The 13,836-nt window shown below is 40.4% G+C and overlaps 1 protein-coding gene across 20 annotated transcripts in view; it reads right to left on the reverse strand.

The window, feature by feature from the left end:
- The window catches only part of camk2g2 (calcium/calmodulin-dependent protein kinase (CaM kinase) II gamma 2), a 54,641-nt gene that overhangs the window by 23,060 nt on the left and 17,745 nt on the right, over positions 1-13,836 (reverse strand). For all 20 annotated transcript variants that reach the window (XR_006372494.1, XR_006372493.1, XM_044135678.1 and 17 more), the window contains exons 3-8: positions 11,259-11,318; positions 8,804-8,858; positions 7,565-7,630; positions 5,320-5,392; positions 1,718-1,820; positions 474-557 (exon numbers count right to left, since the gene is read on the reverse strand). Coding sequence is in view for 18 of the 20 variants with exons in the window: in XM_044135678.1 (XP_043991613.1) it covers positions 474-557; positions 1,718-1,820; positions 5,320-5,392; positions 7,565-7,630; positions 8,804-8,858; positions 11,259-11,318 (441 nt within the window). In the remaining 2 variants the exon portion in view is untranslated. The remainder of the gene's footprint in view (positions 1-473; positions 558-1,717; positions 1,821-5,319; positions 5,393-7,564; positions 7,631-8,803; positions 8,859-11,258; positions 11,319-13,836) is intronic.

Here is a 13,836-nt window from a genome sequence, read left to right on the forward strand (position 1 = left end):
ATTCACAAAAAATAACACAAAAAAGTAAGTTTACTTATATTAAAAAAGCAAGTGAAATATAGTCTTTCTTAATGGCCCTGAACAAGAAACATCAAAAGTTGGAAATGGACAAAAAAACATGTGGCTGTCAGCTTTCAAAACCATTGGACTAAGTCCAATGGACTGTTAAATGTAAGACTATCAAATGATAAATCATTCCACTTTGAATTTATACAGAATAAAAAAAAAAAATACCTTCACATTTAAAAAATTCAACAACCTAAGAGCCGGAAGATGAAATGAAAAGCGGAGGATTCCTTGTTAAGTTTCATCAGATGGAAGGATAAGACTGAACATAAATAAATAAAAAGAACAGACATGAAATTCATGGGAGCATGCTGTCAAAAATGAAGAGAAAAAAAAAAAAAGCATTCAGTCAGATGAACAGGTTGTGTTTGTAATCTGAAAAAAATAAATGAGAATAATTTTCTGACCACATGCCCAGATGTCCACCGGCTTGCCGTAGGGGTCCTTTCTCAACACCTCGGGCGACAAATATCCTGGAGTTCCAGCGAAACCTGTCAAAAACAGCCATCTCTGTGAAAACCGTTTCAAGGAAAGCTAACAAAGAAGCTAATTGGGGCGGAAATCAACATGCTGGTGGGGTCAAATGTTTTTTTGATACAATACACATTTTTCCTGTGCAAAAAGTGGGAACTGCTGTGTAATCTAATCTTAATTTTGTACTATAACCTGGATAGACATTTTCAGCAAGAATTGTCAATTCACAGTTGAGTTTATAATAATCTTATCCCCACTGCAAATTAATTTTTTTGTTCAATCCCATAAATTAGGTGTTTGACTATTAATGCAATGCGGATTTCAGCCAAATTGAAAACTAAATCCTACTGTAAGAGACGGTGACATTCCTGAAGTTACTCTTCGACCTAAATAATTGTTTTTCGCAGAACAGATTTGAGAATCAGGTGTAGTCTCAAATACATTTGACTCAACTAAACAAAAGCTGCGCCGATTCCAACAGGTGTGCTTAAAGTCGAGCCCCTCAAATAAATGAACAGACGGCGTGTACGATTTTTCAGAGAAATTTCAAAAACGTTCAGGAAAAAGAAAAATCCTTGACTTGCACAAACAAATAAAATGTTCCGTGAAGAGCAGCGACAAGTAAAATCCATAACTTCAATGTTAAAAGGAAAGTGTCTGTGTATCATAGATGCAAACGGAGGACGGAGGACAGCCATCAGATTTCAGATGAAGTTGGGCAAATAAATTCAAGTACCAGCAAACCGGAGGAAATATTCCTTCCATGTTTCCAATGAAGAAAATCTCGGGGCACACAAACCCAAAGCTGGACGGCTGTACCCATCAGGAATTGGACTAAAATTAACCAGGAGTGCTGCCAGAAGCTGGCGTCCACGTATAAATCAGGGTTGATGGTTTATATGATTTTTAATCTGGACCCCCGTTAACAGTTGCCCGCATCTCCTCTTCTTGGGGTCCCCACACTCAACATTAACCGCTAAGAACTAAACATGGTTGTCAGGAAGAAGTTGAATCATTTTGAGGCTGCTGTGGTCCTCAAATGTGGTATTAGGTGTAGCTGCACACGGACTTCTAAAAAGACCTGGATCCCTTCCCGTGCCCTGACGGACTCACTGAAGGAAATGCTGCTGTGGAGCGGCAACGCTGCGAAAGGAAGCAGAAAGCGGCCGTTTCTTACCGAACCACGCCTGCTGGTCCCCCTGCACCTCGATGGCAAGTCCGAAATCCGCGAGCTTCACCGCTGCTCCCTTCATCTTACTGGCGAGGAGAAGGTTTTCTGGCTGCAACACACGCAGGCGGATCATTTGAGAGGACCAACCCCAAAGTGAAGCTGCAAGCTCCTCTCTCCCTCGCCTCGTTTTACTTTGAAACGTCAGAAACTCAAATACAGGAACACCGCTTCGACTGTAAAACTTAAGACAAGCCATATATCTTCCTTATTTATAAAAAAAAAAAAAACAACAACATTAAATACCGCAAAACAGACCTTGGCTAAATGATGAGCAACGACAAGAAGATGTGTGTAATTAGTGGCAATAAGCACGGATCCTCCTTCCAGAAATGTCTCGTCACTTGAGAGCTTTAGGACTGCGATGACATCTACAGCTGTACTGAAGCATGATAAGTTGGTTACTGAGGATTGCCTGAGAGGAAGAACCTTTTCATTTAGATGCCACGGTATTTACCCCAACACTTTGACCATGTCTTGCTTTGTCACATCATCAAGCATAAAAGCCAGGCTCCGGAAAAGGTTAGAATTTCTTACATCACGTCAGAAAAACACAAACAGGAGACAAGATGACCACTTTTTACAGTTTTAGATGTACATTAATAAAGGGCTGTGCAATATTTTTTGTTTATATCGTCATTGCAATGATGACGATATAAACATAAAATACCAAATGTTGGTGAAAAAAAGAGTGGAGAGAAGAAAATAAGCATGTGTCACAACTGATACGGTCATTGCAAGATTTACCAATAATATCTCCAATGCAAGAATTCCTCATTTCTAGCTTTTTTTCCCCCCACTCTTACAAAACTTGAATATTTTTTCGGGACACAGATCAACCCTCACGTCTAACAGACTTTGTGTTTAATTTTTTAAGTTTTTCTCCACTTTGCGAACCGACTCCAAAAAACTGGAGCACCAGAATCATCTCTGCCAAAAACAATTCTGTGACCCACAAACAAACAGCGCTTTGTGTGATCTTTAACAACTCGGTTATTCTTTGAATTTGATATAGGAGGTTTTCTGACTCTTGGCCTTCTCACAATATTTTTGAAAAAACATGACAACGTCTTTATTTCACTAAGTCAGGTACCGACAGAACACCGTATCCGTCGTTAAGATGTGGTGACTGTGGAAGCCACTGAAACATGTAATGTTTTCCCCTCATCAAAAACATGCCTGGAGTGTTGTCTTGACTCTTTCATGCATGTTTGAGAAGTCCTATAATCTCCCATGGCAACCGTTCAGCTGTGCAAAACGCCTGGCTGGACTTAGCACCGCCTTCCAGACGCAGCTCCTCCTTGAAGCTGCCTCACAGAGCAGCCCTCCTCCCCAAATCCCCTGCTCTGCTCCTTCAGACTAGCCAGAAGCAGTTAGCAACCATCTGATGGAACTGCACATAGGAACTAGTTCTTAGTGCAACGCTGGTAAAAAAAACCCAACAACTTTGCTACAGAATTAATAGAGGAGTGATGTTTTGACTTTCTGTCGGTGGAGTTTTTAAAAAGACAGAGGCCCAATTTCAAGGCGTTAAATTACAAAAGTAAATTTTCTTTGTAGTCATATTTGATATACAGTATATAGTACTTTTATAACAACTGATGTTAACAGTTTTTACGTGATTATGCTATAAAATGATTCTATGTGCCTGGAAAACGCATAAAGAATGTGAGGAGAGCAGTTTGCCTGTACGACCCCAATTATTTACGGCGGATATTGTGGTATGAATTCTTTACTCTGTCTCCGGTTGTCACACGACCTTTCACCTGAAGACTACTTGACAATTAATATTAAAACTCTCCCAACATAACCGCACATAGCACTTCTACGCACGAATGTTTTCTTCCACATCCAAAGTTCAACCCGGTTGATCTTTTTATCTAGTATCTGCCACGCTTGTACGGCAGCACCAGCTCTCCTCAGTCTGCTTCTTTTCACATGTCGGCCCTCGTCATCTGGCCCCACATCCTTCATTTCTCCTACGGCCTCCTCCACCGCCACAGGGCCCTGATCCGACAATAGGAAACAAGGAAATGGGGGGAGCGGAGGAACCAGAGAGATTTTCTGAAGCAACAGAACCAGACGTGCAGAGATAGATAGATGGGAGGTGGCATAATGAGTCCCTACACCGGCGCTGCAGCAGCCGGGTGACCTCACCCCCTCTGTTGCCATGGCAACCCTGCCTGCCACCAGCGTTCAACTCTTTTCTCTCCAATTCCCCAACACCGCCTCTCCTCTAAGCGTGCGGCCCTCCCAAGATGGCAAGGAGGCAAAAAAAAGAAACGTGTGCAGGAGGTTACGTTTCAGTACGGCTCAGTTTGTTCGCATCGGTTCAGTTTTTCTGATTCTAACGCAGAAGCTGCTTCCTCTCCTCTGTTTTACTAGAAAAATGCAAGTTTTTTTTTCTCTCTTTTCTCATGTTTTGACTTGTTGCAAACTGCCTATAGCAAAGTTTGCTACAAGTGAACTTTGTATATATAAGTATATCATTCTTGATGTATATATGCATACATCAAGAATGATAAAATGAAACTTTTTTTTTTCGTGTGTGGTGCTTTGACCCTCTCGTTTAAAGAAACAGTCCTGAAAATTAATTTGGCGACATTCAGTCCGCACAAGGGCTAGGTTGTTTTATTTTAGTTTAGTTTTACAAGTACTTATAATTTCTTTTAAAAATGAACTGAATGCAGTAGTGGCGCAGCACAAATGCCTGGAAAGGCATTCCTCCACTGTCACCTTTTATCATTTCTGTTCTGTCAGCTTGTGATATTTGTATTCATGAGCAAACGTACAAGGAAAGAGAGAGAGAGAAAAAAAAAGAGAAAAATCTGCATTAGCTGAGCTTACTTTTCAGAAGACACATTTTTGCACCGTCACAAAAAGAGCAACAGAAGCATGCTGAATTACTTATTCAAAGAGAACTGAATTATTTAAAGCTAAAAGTTGGAGGCTGAACTAAAGTTTGACGAAACAACGAGCGGGCGCAGGTATCAGGGTTTTTCAGTCTCAGGTAAAACTGGGGGTTTCAAATCAACCTCGTCGTGTTTTCAAATTAAAACCCCTGCAGCCTTGGGGGTGGGGGGAATCTGCTTCGAAAGGTGTGCAGGTTTTTCCATGCAGTAACCAGTAACTGGCCGTCATCTCACACACAGACACACACGCTATTAATAGCAGCTGGTCTGCTTTCGTCACTCCTCGGCAGTGCAGTAGGGAGGAGAGGAGGAGGACAGAGTAGAAAGGGTGGAGAGGAGGGAAGGTGGGGTACAGAGGAGGGGATGAAAAAAACGGAAGAAGGATGTAGATGCAGAGATGCCTTGAGAGTTGGAGAGCAGAGAGGAAAAAGCTGCTGAGGCGAGTGATGACGCGCATCCCTGAAGTTGTTCTTGACGTCACCGTGTGACGTCGGCGCGGCGCAGGCCGAGCCCTGTTGTGCGTCCGTCCGCCCGGAGCACATCTTTCGACTGCACTCGAGCGCCCTGGGTGTGCGGAGCATTTACTTTGCCGGATGCAATAAAAGCCCTTCCAATATTCATCAGTGTCTGGTAGCTCACCTTGAGGTCTCTGTGGACGATATCGTGCTGGTGGATGTGACTGATGCTCTCCAGGATCTGATTGATGCAGTGGCTGAAAGAGACAGCAGGCAAGACACACCGGTCAAACCGCGACGACTGATATTAAAGAAAAAGAAACAAAAAAAACCCACACACACCAAGCAACTTTAAAATTACTATACAGACCAGATTTTAAGAGTATATAGAAAAACTTAAGAACAAATAAAATAATCTTTCTTTTCGGGCTTTCATAGTAACGCACGGTCTGATTTGAAAAATTACAAATCAGCCTGTCTCTGGGAAGACAGTCCAGAGGAGGGGCAGCAAATTGGTGACGAACATCCATACTCAGCAAATTGAGAGCATCACTTCAGCTCCGGCTTCTGTCTTAACAGCCCCTGATGAGTCGAGTCGTGTAAACCATATCGAGCAGATAGTGCTCTCATGCAGATGTACAAACGCTAATGGGCTGCAGGAAGAAATCATCGAGTGCTGAAAGGTTTAACAGAGGAAGTTTGTTTCAGCTGGAGTTAAATGTTTGAAAGCCAACAAAGTAAAGAACAACAATTTGTGTTGCGTTAATTTAAGTTACTGTGTAACAGGAGAGCATAAAAGTTGATGTGGACTTGATTTCAGAAGCCGTTGGAGCCACAGCAGCTGATGCTTCGTGTTTCCAGCACAAAAGGCAACATTTGTCTTAATCTACAGAGAATAACTTCAGCTTTGCTCCCTTAGAGTTTAATTTAAATAGTGTTCTCACGTTAACTTTAACCAGCTCAGATATCACAATATGATTTATATGAGAGGAACGAGTCATTAACTTTTGCATTTGGAGTCAACATAGTTGTATGATCTAAATGGCTCCTGCCTCAGACATGACGGCCTGCAGTCCTGTGTGAATTTCAAAGTAAAATCTTAAACTGAGGAGGAAAGAATCTTTAGGATTCAAAAAAAAAAAGTCTTGCAATAAATTGTAATGAAGAGTAAAACTGTTTATGTTCAAGCACCACCATTTATTTGGTTGTGCTGGACGGCACCGTGTTAAACCCAACCTGCCCAAAAAAAACAAAAACAAAACTAAATCTCACGCTTAAAGGGAATGTTTTCATTCAGAAACGACCAAAAAATTGGATACTTTTATGATTAGCGTTTGGTTAAGATGCTCGGCGGAGGGAGTCACTTTGATAACTTTCCAAAACTATTTAAAAACATTCATTCAGAGTTTCATACGATATATACAACAAATTTCAGGTAAGGTCTTTTTATTTATACAGCACATTTTCAGCAACGAGGCAGTTCAAAGTGCTTTACATGAATTAGAACAAAACAACAAACAAAACAACAAACCAAAGGAAGGAAAGAGCAAAAGGGAAAAAAGTCTAAAACTACATATTGGTTCCCCTTATTCAAAGTAGTCTGTAGTTTATAAACTAGTAGGGCTTAGAGCGATGCACCAGCTGGTGAATTTCTTGATTTTTCAATTCATGTCCACTCCAACCCTCACAAATGTCCACGAGTTATGATCATGACTGAAACATGAAAGCACATCTCAATTACCATCTTGATTATCTCGTCCCACCAGCTTCATTATGACCACCGAGGGGCCTGTAAAAGGACTCTTCTCTACACGACTGTATGTTGCTCATTACCGATTGTCCACACATATTTTTACACTGAAATTATTGCTACTTTAAGTTTATGTTACCATTTCTAAAACCTAGATAAGAATTTAGAGGGAAAGTGCTAAATGCCACAAAAGCCTCTCCTAAAAATAGGAGAACAGCTTTGTCCTGATTTATTCATGAAGTTAAATTTAAAAGCTCTGAGTCACTCGGTCAGAAGTAAAACTCAACCAGCAGATTAGTGGCACAGTTGAAACCGTAAGCAGTTTCTTCTCCCAAAGCACAAACTACATTAACCAATTCTATCGTCAGAACATTTTGTCCAGAACAAGCCTCCACTAAAACCTGCGGGGAGTTCAAAGTTTCAAACTTTCGATTCATATTTAGACTAGTTCAACAGTGTCTTAAAAAAAAAACATCTACAAGTAAAACGTGACAAATGAGCCACTGACAGGTTTATATATGTATCCATCACTTCTGCATTACACACTGAGGAACATTTTCAGTCAGCACGGTGCCTCTGCTGGCATCACATGAATTTCCTTCAAACAACAAAATAAATACAAAAATTATTAGGGTGTATCTGATGCGGCCGTAACTTGGGGAAAACCGCCATGATTTACCTGGCATCCGCCTCGCTGTAGTACTCTCTCGCAACGATGTCCTCAAACAGCTCTCCTCCGGTTACCCTGCAGACACGGATCCAACGACAAGTTAGTCGACATGTTCATATTAGCGAACGTCTTGTTTCCTCCGTTTAAATAAAGTGCCTTTGAAAGGGGCTCGTGCAAGATGTTTTCTGGTGATGTACGCTTGTGATGGCACGTCCAAGGTCCTAGTGAAGCTCGATTTGTGCTTCAAGAAGCCACTTAGCATGTCACAGGCAGCGTTTTCAAGTTTCTATCCGTTTCTAAACTATAATCTAATGCTTAATTCATTCGTCCCCGTCTGTCCGACGGAGCAGCGTGTGCGACATCAATGCAGCTGAATCCGCACCTGGCCACATTAGGAGCAGCACACTTGTTCTTTATGCAAAGGTTTGCAAGCAAACGCAACAGAAAGACCCGAGACCAAACAATTCTGCTTTAAAAATGATCTAAAATCCAAGACTGATGGGCCTATTTTATTTCAAATTTACTTCCACTTTAAATGAATAATGTTACGCCTGGCTGAGTTGTGTATGATATTACATGCAGTAGTAAAGCTCAAAATGATTCACATCCCTAACAGATTTAAACTTAAAAGGATTCTCATCCAATCAAGCAGCTTGTGTCTCAACATATTGCATTTGTTACCTGCTATTTAAAAACAAAATGTCAAAAATGATTGCTATTCTCCTGCATAATCAATGGAAAAGTTATCTTTAGCATTTTGGCAAAGAAAGCTTCCCCCCCCTCAATCTCTAGCCAGCTTTTTGCATGCTTTACTAGTATTTAGATGACGAATCTTGAAGCTGGAAAGCCTCTCTACCATCACCATAATCTTTAGCTCCTTCCTCAGACGCCATCAAATTCAAGTCAAGATTCCTGGTGGGCCACTTCAAAATGTTAACATAGCTTCCAGTCAGAAAAAAAAAAAAAAACACAAAAAAACCCATGTTGGTAAAAGTAAAAACATTTATTTACACCTAAACCGACTAATTTTGGCGGATTAAGTAATCATGCGAGATAAACACAGCTTTGTGAAAACATATAGTGAAAGTGCCAGAAGCAGAGCACTATTATTACATGAAGATAAAATTAGAAGCTATACTAGCACTGGGATTTAAAAACAACAACAACAACAACAACAATAGTCATTATTTAGAAATGAGGCTGGAGCAGAAAGCAAGCCGTGTGGGCGCTCTAATTAGATTTACTTACAGGTCAAAGACGAGGTAATGGAAGCCTTCCTCTGAAATGCTCTCATGGAGTCGTACTGAGAGGCAGAAAGAGAGAGAGTGTTTTTAATTAAGAGCCAGTTAGCTGGATCAGAAAGCACCGCTAACGCTAATTAGCTTGTATAAAGCAAAGCTCAATGTACCATCGATGAGTCGAAAGTTTCAGACAGACAGCCGGGTCAGAGTTTATGACTACAAGATTTCTTGTGCACATAAGAAGGAGCAGTGTGGTATTAATAACGTTTGTTGAAATAAAAATAAATAAAAAAAACTGCCACAAATTTGACATTAAGATCTAAATTACATTTGAGTATCTGGACTAGAGTATCTCCTTTGGAGTCTTTTCTACTATATAAAAAGTATCAATAGTGACGCCCACGGTTTAGGTGCAGCCAGTTTAAAATCACACCACAATACTGACGATACACCTTTCACGCTTTAGTAAAAAAAGATTAAATAAAGCAACCCAGGTGAAGGGCACCAGAAGAATAAAAACACAAAAGCAGAGTTGACTGGGATCCCAAAAGCACAATGTGGTTATGTGAGGTTTACTGAACGTGTTCTTAAAGGAAGGGCAGCTGTGATAGGCTGAAATCATGTTAGGAATCGTCCCAACATGTTTAGCAGTGGAACTGTGTTGCTTTGAGGTGTGAAGATGGTGACATTAAATCTCAAGTCAGACTGAAACTCATTTGAAACTCAAAATGTAATGTACTCTAAGCTGATGAAGAGAGACCAATGAAATCCAGCCTCTAACAAGTCTGGTTTGCACTACATGCGCTACATGCTATGATGAGAACTACATGCTATGTCAAACAAATGCTCATTTCCTTCCTCTCTCCAAACGACCCCTGCCTTTTGTGTGCATTTCCCACGGCAACAGAGGAAAAAGGCCTGATGACCTTTTGAGGAGATTCCCAGGCAATAGGTAGGGCATATCCCGGCGTTTGACGACACAAGAGTTTCCTGGCACTTTGCAGGAAAGCCAGGGGTGACCCTGGCTTTCTACGTAATCGAAGCGGTGCAACGTAAAGGACGCTTGAAGATATAAAGTGTGCTACTAATGAGATTAGCGAGAACAAGGTTTAGACACAACGCACACGTTTAGAAACTCTGCAGCTTATTGGAGTGGTCTGAACGGGAAGCGGCTGCTGGCCAGCCTGTCGCATGCAAATATCCCAAAGAGAAACCCAGCACGGATGCGGCTGGTTTGACTACCACCCAGTTAGCTCCAGAGCTGAACTCAAGCATGCTTTTTGTTTCTGCTCTGTTGTCCCGCGCACTGTTTGGGGATGTGAAACGACGAGCGGAGGGGTTCCAGGCGAAACGAGAAACCGAGGGTTTTCACATCCACGTCGGACCAACAACACAGGACTGAGCCGTGTCTGTTCACGGGTTCCACTACGCTTTTCTTTAGCGGTGGGTGAAGACATGAGGCAGATTAATGAAATGCTGGAATGATGAATGATGATACCTAATAATCTCAGTCTTGACCTAGTCGGTCCAGTTCAGAACTATTGCATTGATTTGGATCGGATCTAATCGCGGCCATTGTACGGTTGGCCCTCTACAAAAGGCACAAAAACAAAACAAAAAAAAAAGGTTAAAGAGTTTTGGGTTTTAAAGATTAACAATATTCATATACGTCACACTTGCCTTTTTCGCAGTCTGTTTCATTGCAATCACAATAATTATTTTTAGAGGATTTTATTTAAACACCACCAAGTGGCACATTGTTGGAAAAATCTGAAAAAGTATGGCCTACGAATGCATTCAACCTTTACTCCCTAAAGATCCCCAAATGAAATCTGATTTTATCCATAAATAAAGAGGCAGAAATAATCAGAAAGAGAAAGCTTCAAGACGTTTGCCACAAACCACAAAAAGAAAACAGCAAGCAGCTAATTTAAAAAAAAAAAAAAAAAAAAAAAAAAACACACCACACTTTTTAGATATTCATTTGTAAAAATTCTTAAAAACTGTTTGATTTTCTTTCCCCAGACACTGATTTATTCTGACCTACTAAAAGAATTTCAAGACCTAACACTGAAGTATAAGGCAGAACCAAATGGGCAAAAAGTTGAAATAGTATGAATATCTTTGCAAAGTACTCAATTTTAACTTAAAACATTTTTGTCAGACGAGTTTTGCAGTAAAACATGTCAGACCAAAACTCCCACACAGTCGCTAAGGTTTCAGATTTGTATAGGCAAAATTAAGTGGCTGAATTCATTTATTATTACTTTAAGTTCTGTTTCGCCTTGTGTACACAGGAGGCAAATAAAAAGGTCAAATCAAATAGAAAAACTCAAACGATGAGCCAAAACTTTTAAGGATTGTGAATTTGTAGGCCTACAAAAAAACCTGACTCAAATCTTGAAAATTGATCAGTTAGCATCGTTATGCTACACATCGTTAGCTCGTCAGAGGGGACTTACCTATGTTTGGATGTTTGAGCATTCGACAGATCCTGGCCTCTCGGTCCAGTTTCTGATGATCTGTGGTCAAAAAGAAAAACAGGAAGAAAAAAAAAAAGAGCAGAGAAAAAATTACACCCAGTGAGTTACAGGATCAGCAGCTATTAAGTTACACTCTTTCTTTTCTTTTCTTTTTTTTTTCACTCCGGTTATAGATGGCCAGAATCCCAACAAAGAAAAAGCATCACTTCTCGGGAAGCCTCTGAATGCGTCAGCCTTGAGCGGCACAACGCAATAAGTTAAAGTAAACTCAGCAGCATCTCACGCTCACTGTTCGGTAAATAGAAAACAGTCTGCTCTCGTATCACTTTTCACCAATTTCTTCACCCATTCTGCTCGCAAATAAACAAACGAGCTTACATGTGAATATTCGTTTCTCGAAGAGGCGGAATTAAAAACATTCTTAATATGTAAAAATCAAGAGCGAACGCCCGTCTCTGAAGTTCCATTTATTCCCCCGTCTGGCTTCGACTCGTAACATTTCCCATTAAACTTGTCATTTGAGCACCACTAACGAATCCGACGGCTTCACGTGAAAAGACCAACGCAGCACAAAAAAAAAAAAAAAAAAAGCACAAGAGGCAGCTTTCTCACGAACAGACGGCGACACGTAATGTATAGGGGTCACTCAAACACACGTGATACAAGCACAAGCTTTATGCACTTAGTGAAATGAGTCCGGTGGGCCCTGCTCTAATCTAATCACTATCCACTTAATGACTCTAATGATACGAGAAAGTCCATGCGCGCAGACAGATTGGTTTTAAAACAGACAGTGGATGGATGGCATGGCTGACCGTCAGAGGTCAAGTTCGTCATGCCCGTCTTGTCAGGTAGCAGCTGCTGCTCTCCAACGCAGACGGCCCATAAACTCACATGCCTGAACAACCCTAATCCATCCCACACAAAGCTACTGGGCCACTATCCATAAAATCTAAAAGAAAAAAAGAAAAAGAAAGAAACCATTTCTGCTTTAAGCACCTAATTAAATGCATCGTTGTGATTTATCGGCTTGATCACATTTAAATCATGTGGACACATCTGTGGAATATTTTGACAGCATTTGAATGAAAATAAAAGAATAAAAAAATAAAAATGCACACACCAGCGTGAGTTATTCCGCATCAAAATCAAATCGTTCGTGTACTTCTGATCTCTGCACACTGGTTACAGAGTTTGAAGGCTATGAACAGGTTGGACGTTCTCCTCTCATGAGGCAGAGAAGACGCACATCCACATAAACACCCGAAAGTACAGAAAGGACTAAATAACACCAAATATCACACCTTGAATTATTATTCGGCCTTAAATTATGTGAAACATTTGGAAGTGACGTGTGTTACCCATATGGCTCATCTTCCAGGGCGTCAAAGAGATTAAAATGAATTTAGTGAACAATAAAAACTACTGTCAGCTGCACCTCAAACACGCTCCACTGTCTTTTCTTACATGTGCAGTTGATAGGTTGTGTCCAGGCTCAACGCTGTCCTGAACCAAAGCTGCCTAACGTTTGATTTGTAGCTTCTAATTCTTCCCAAAACTAAAGGGTTAGATCATAGATTACATTTGATTACCTCCAACTCAAAATCCAGCTTTAAAATCCTTAATGCATTCGGAGTTGGACTTTTGCAACATTTTCTAAGACCAAGCCTGTAAAAGTTACAATATGGGAACCACCCGGAATGATCTTTGCACTCATTTTCTTTCGATCCAGACACATTCGCTTCTTAAAACTCGCTTTCTTGAAAGCACTTCGAACTGGATTGTTCGGAAAAATATATGTGCAGTTTTTTTCTAGCAGAAACATAGGCAAACCAGCAACTAAAAATCTGCTACAACTTAGATGAAAATGAATCTCTTAAATTAACGGGAGGCTCTAAAAGTAATCTAAACAAATCCAAGTATAAAAATTAGTTACAGATTTTGGTTCCAGTATATAAGTTCATCAAAGTCAATAAACATTTTCTTTGGTTAAAAGTCTCGTCTAAGCAAATGACAAACAAACTAAACAAAAAAAAACAACAAAAAAAAAACTCGGGCCAGTAGGCATTGGGGAATATCACAGTCTGGGTTTTCACTTCTCACCTGGAACTCAAGACCTCTGAGTCAAAATGTAACAATAAACTAGTTCCTTCAACTAAACATACAAAGCCAGTGGATGAAAACTTTTTCATACGTATGACAAAGAAACAAACTAAAAAAAAAAAAAAAAAAATACATTTCCAAATTCTGTTTTTGACTCAAGATGTGTCAGATGCTTCCAAAACGGATTTTCTGAGCTGGAACTTGTTAAGAAAACAAAAGGTTTGAGACTCTCATGTAACTGAACACATAAAAACTAAACCAGAAGTTAAACGTGTTTAGCACATTGATGCATTTCTTGTGAAGTCGGATGCCAAAACCAACTGCAAGTTTCAGCCAAAAAAAAAAAACAAAAGAAAATCAGGAAGAGAAACAACAGCGTACCCCCAGAATCAACTGCGAGACCGATAAGCTGCATAACTTCCTGAGACGTGCACACGTAAACCTGCTCCATTTA

Source organism: Gambusia affinis, linkage group LG13 (genome assembly GCF_019740435.1).
Source record: "Gambusia affinis linkage group LG13, SWU_Gaff_1.0, whole genome shotgun sequence".
Taxonomy (NCBI): Eukaryota; Metazoa; Chordata; class Actinopteri; order Cyprinodontiformes; family Poeciliidae; genus Gambusia; species Gambusia affinis.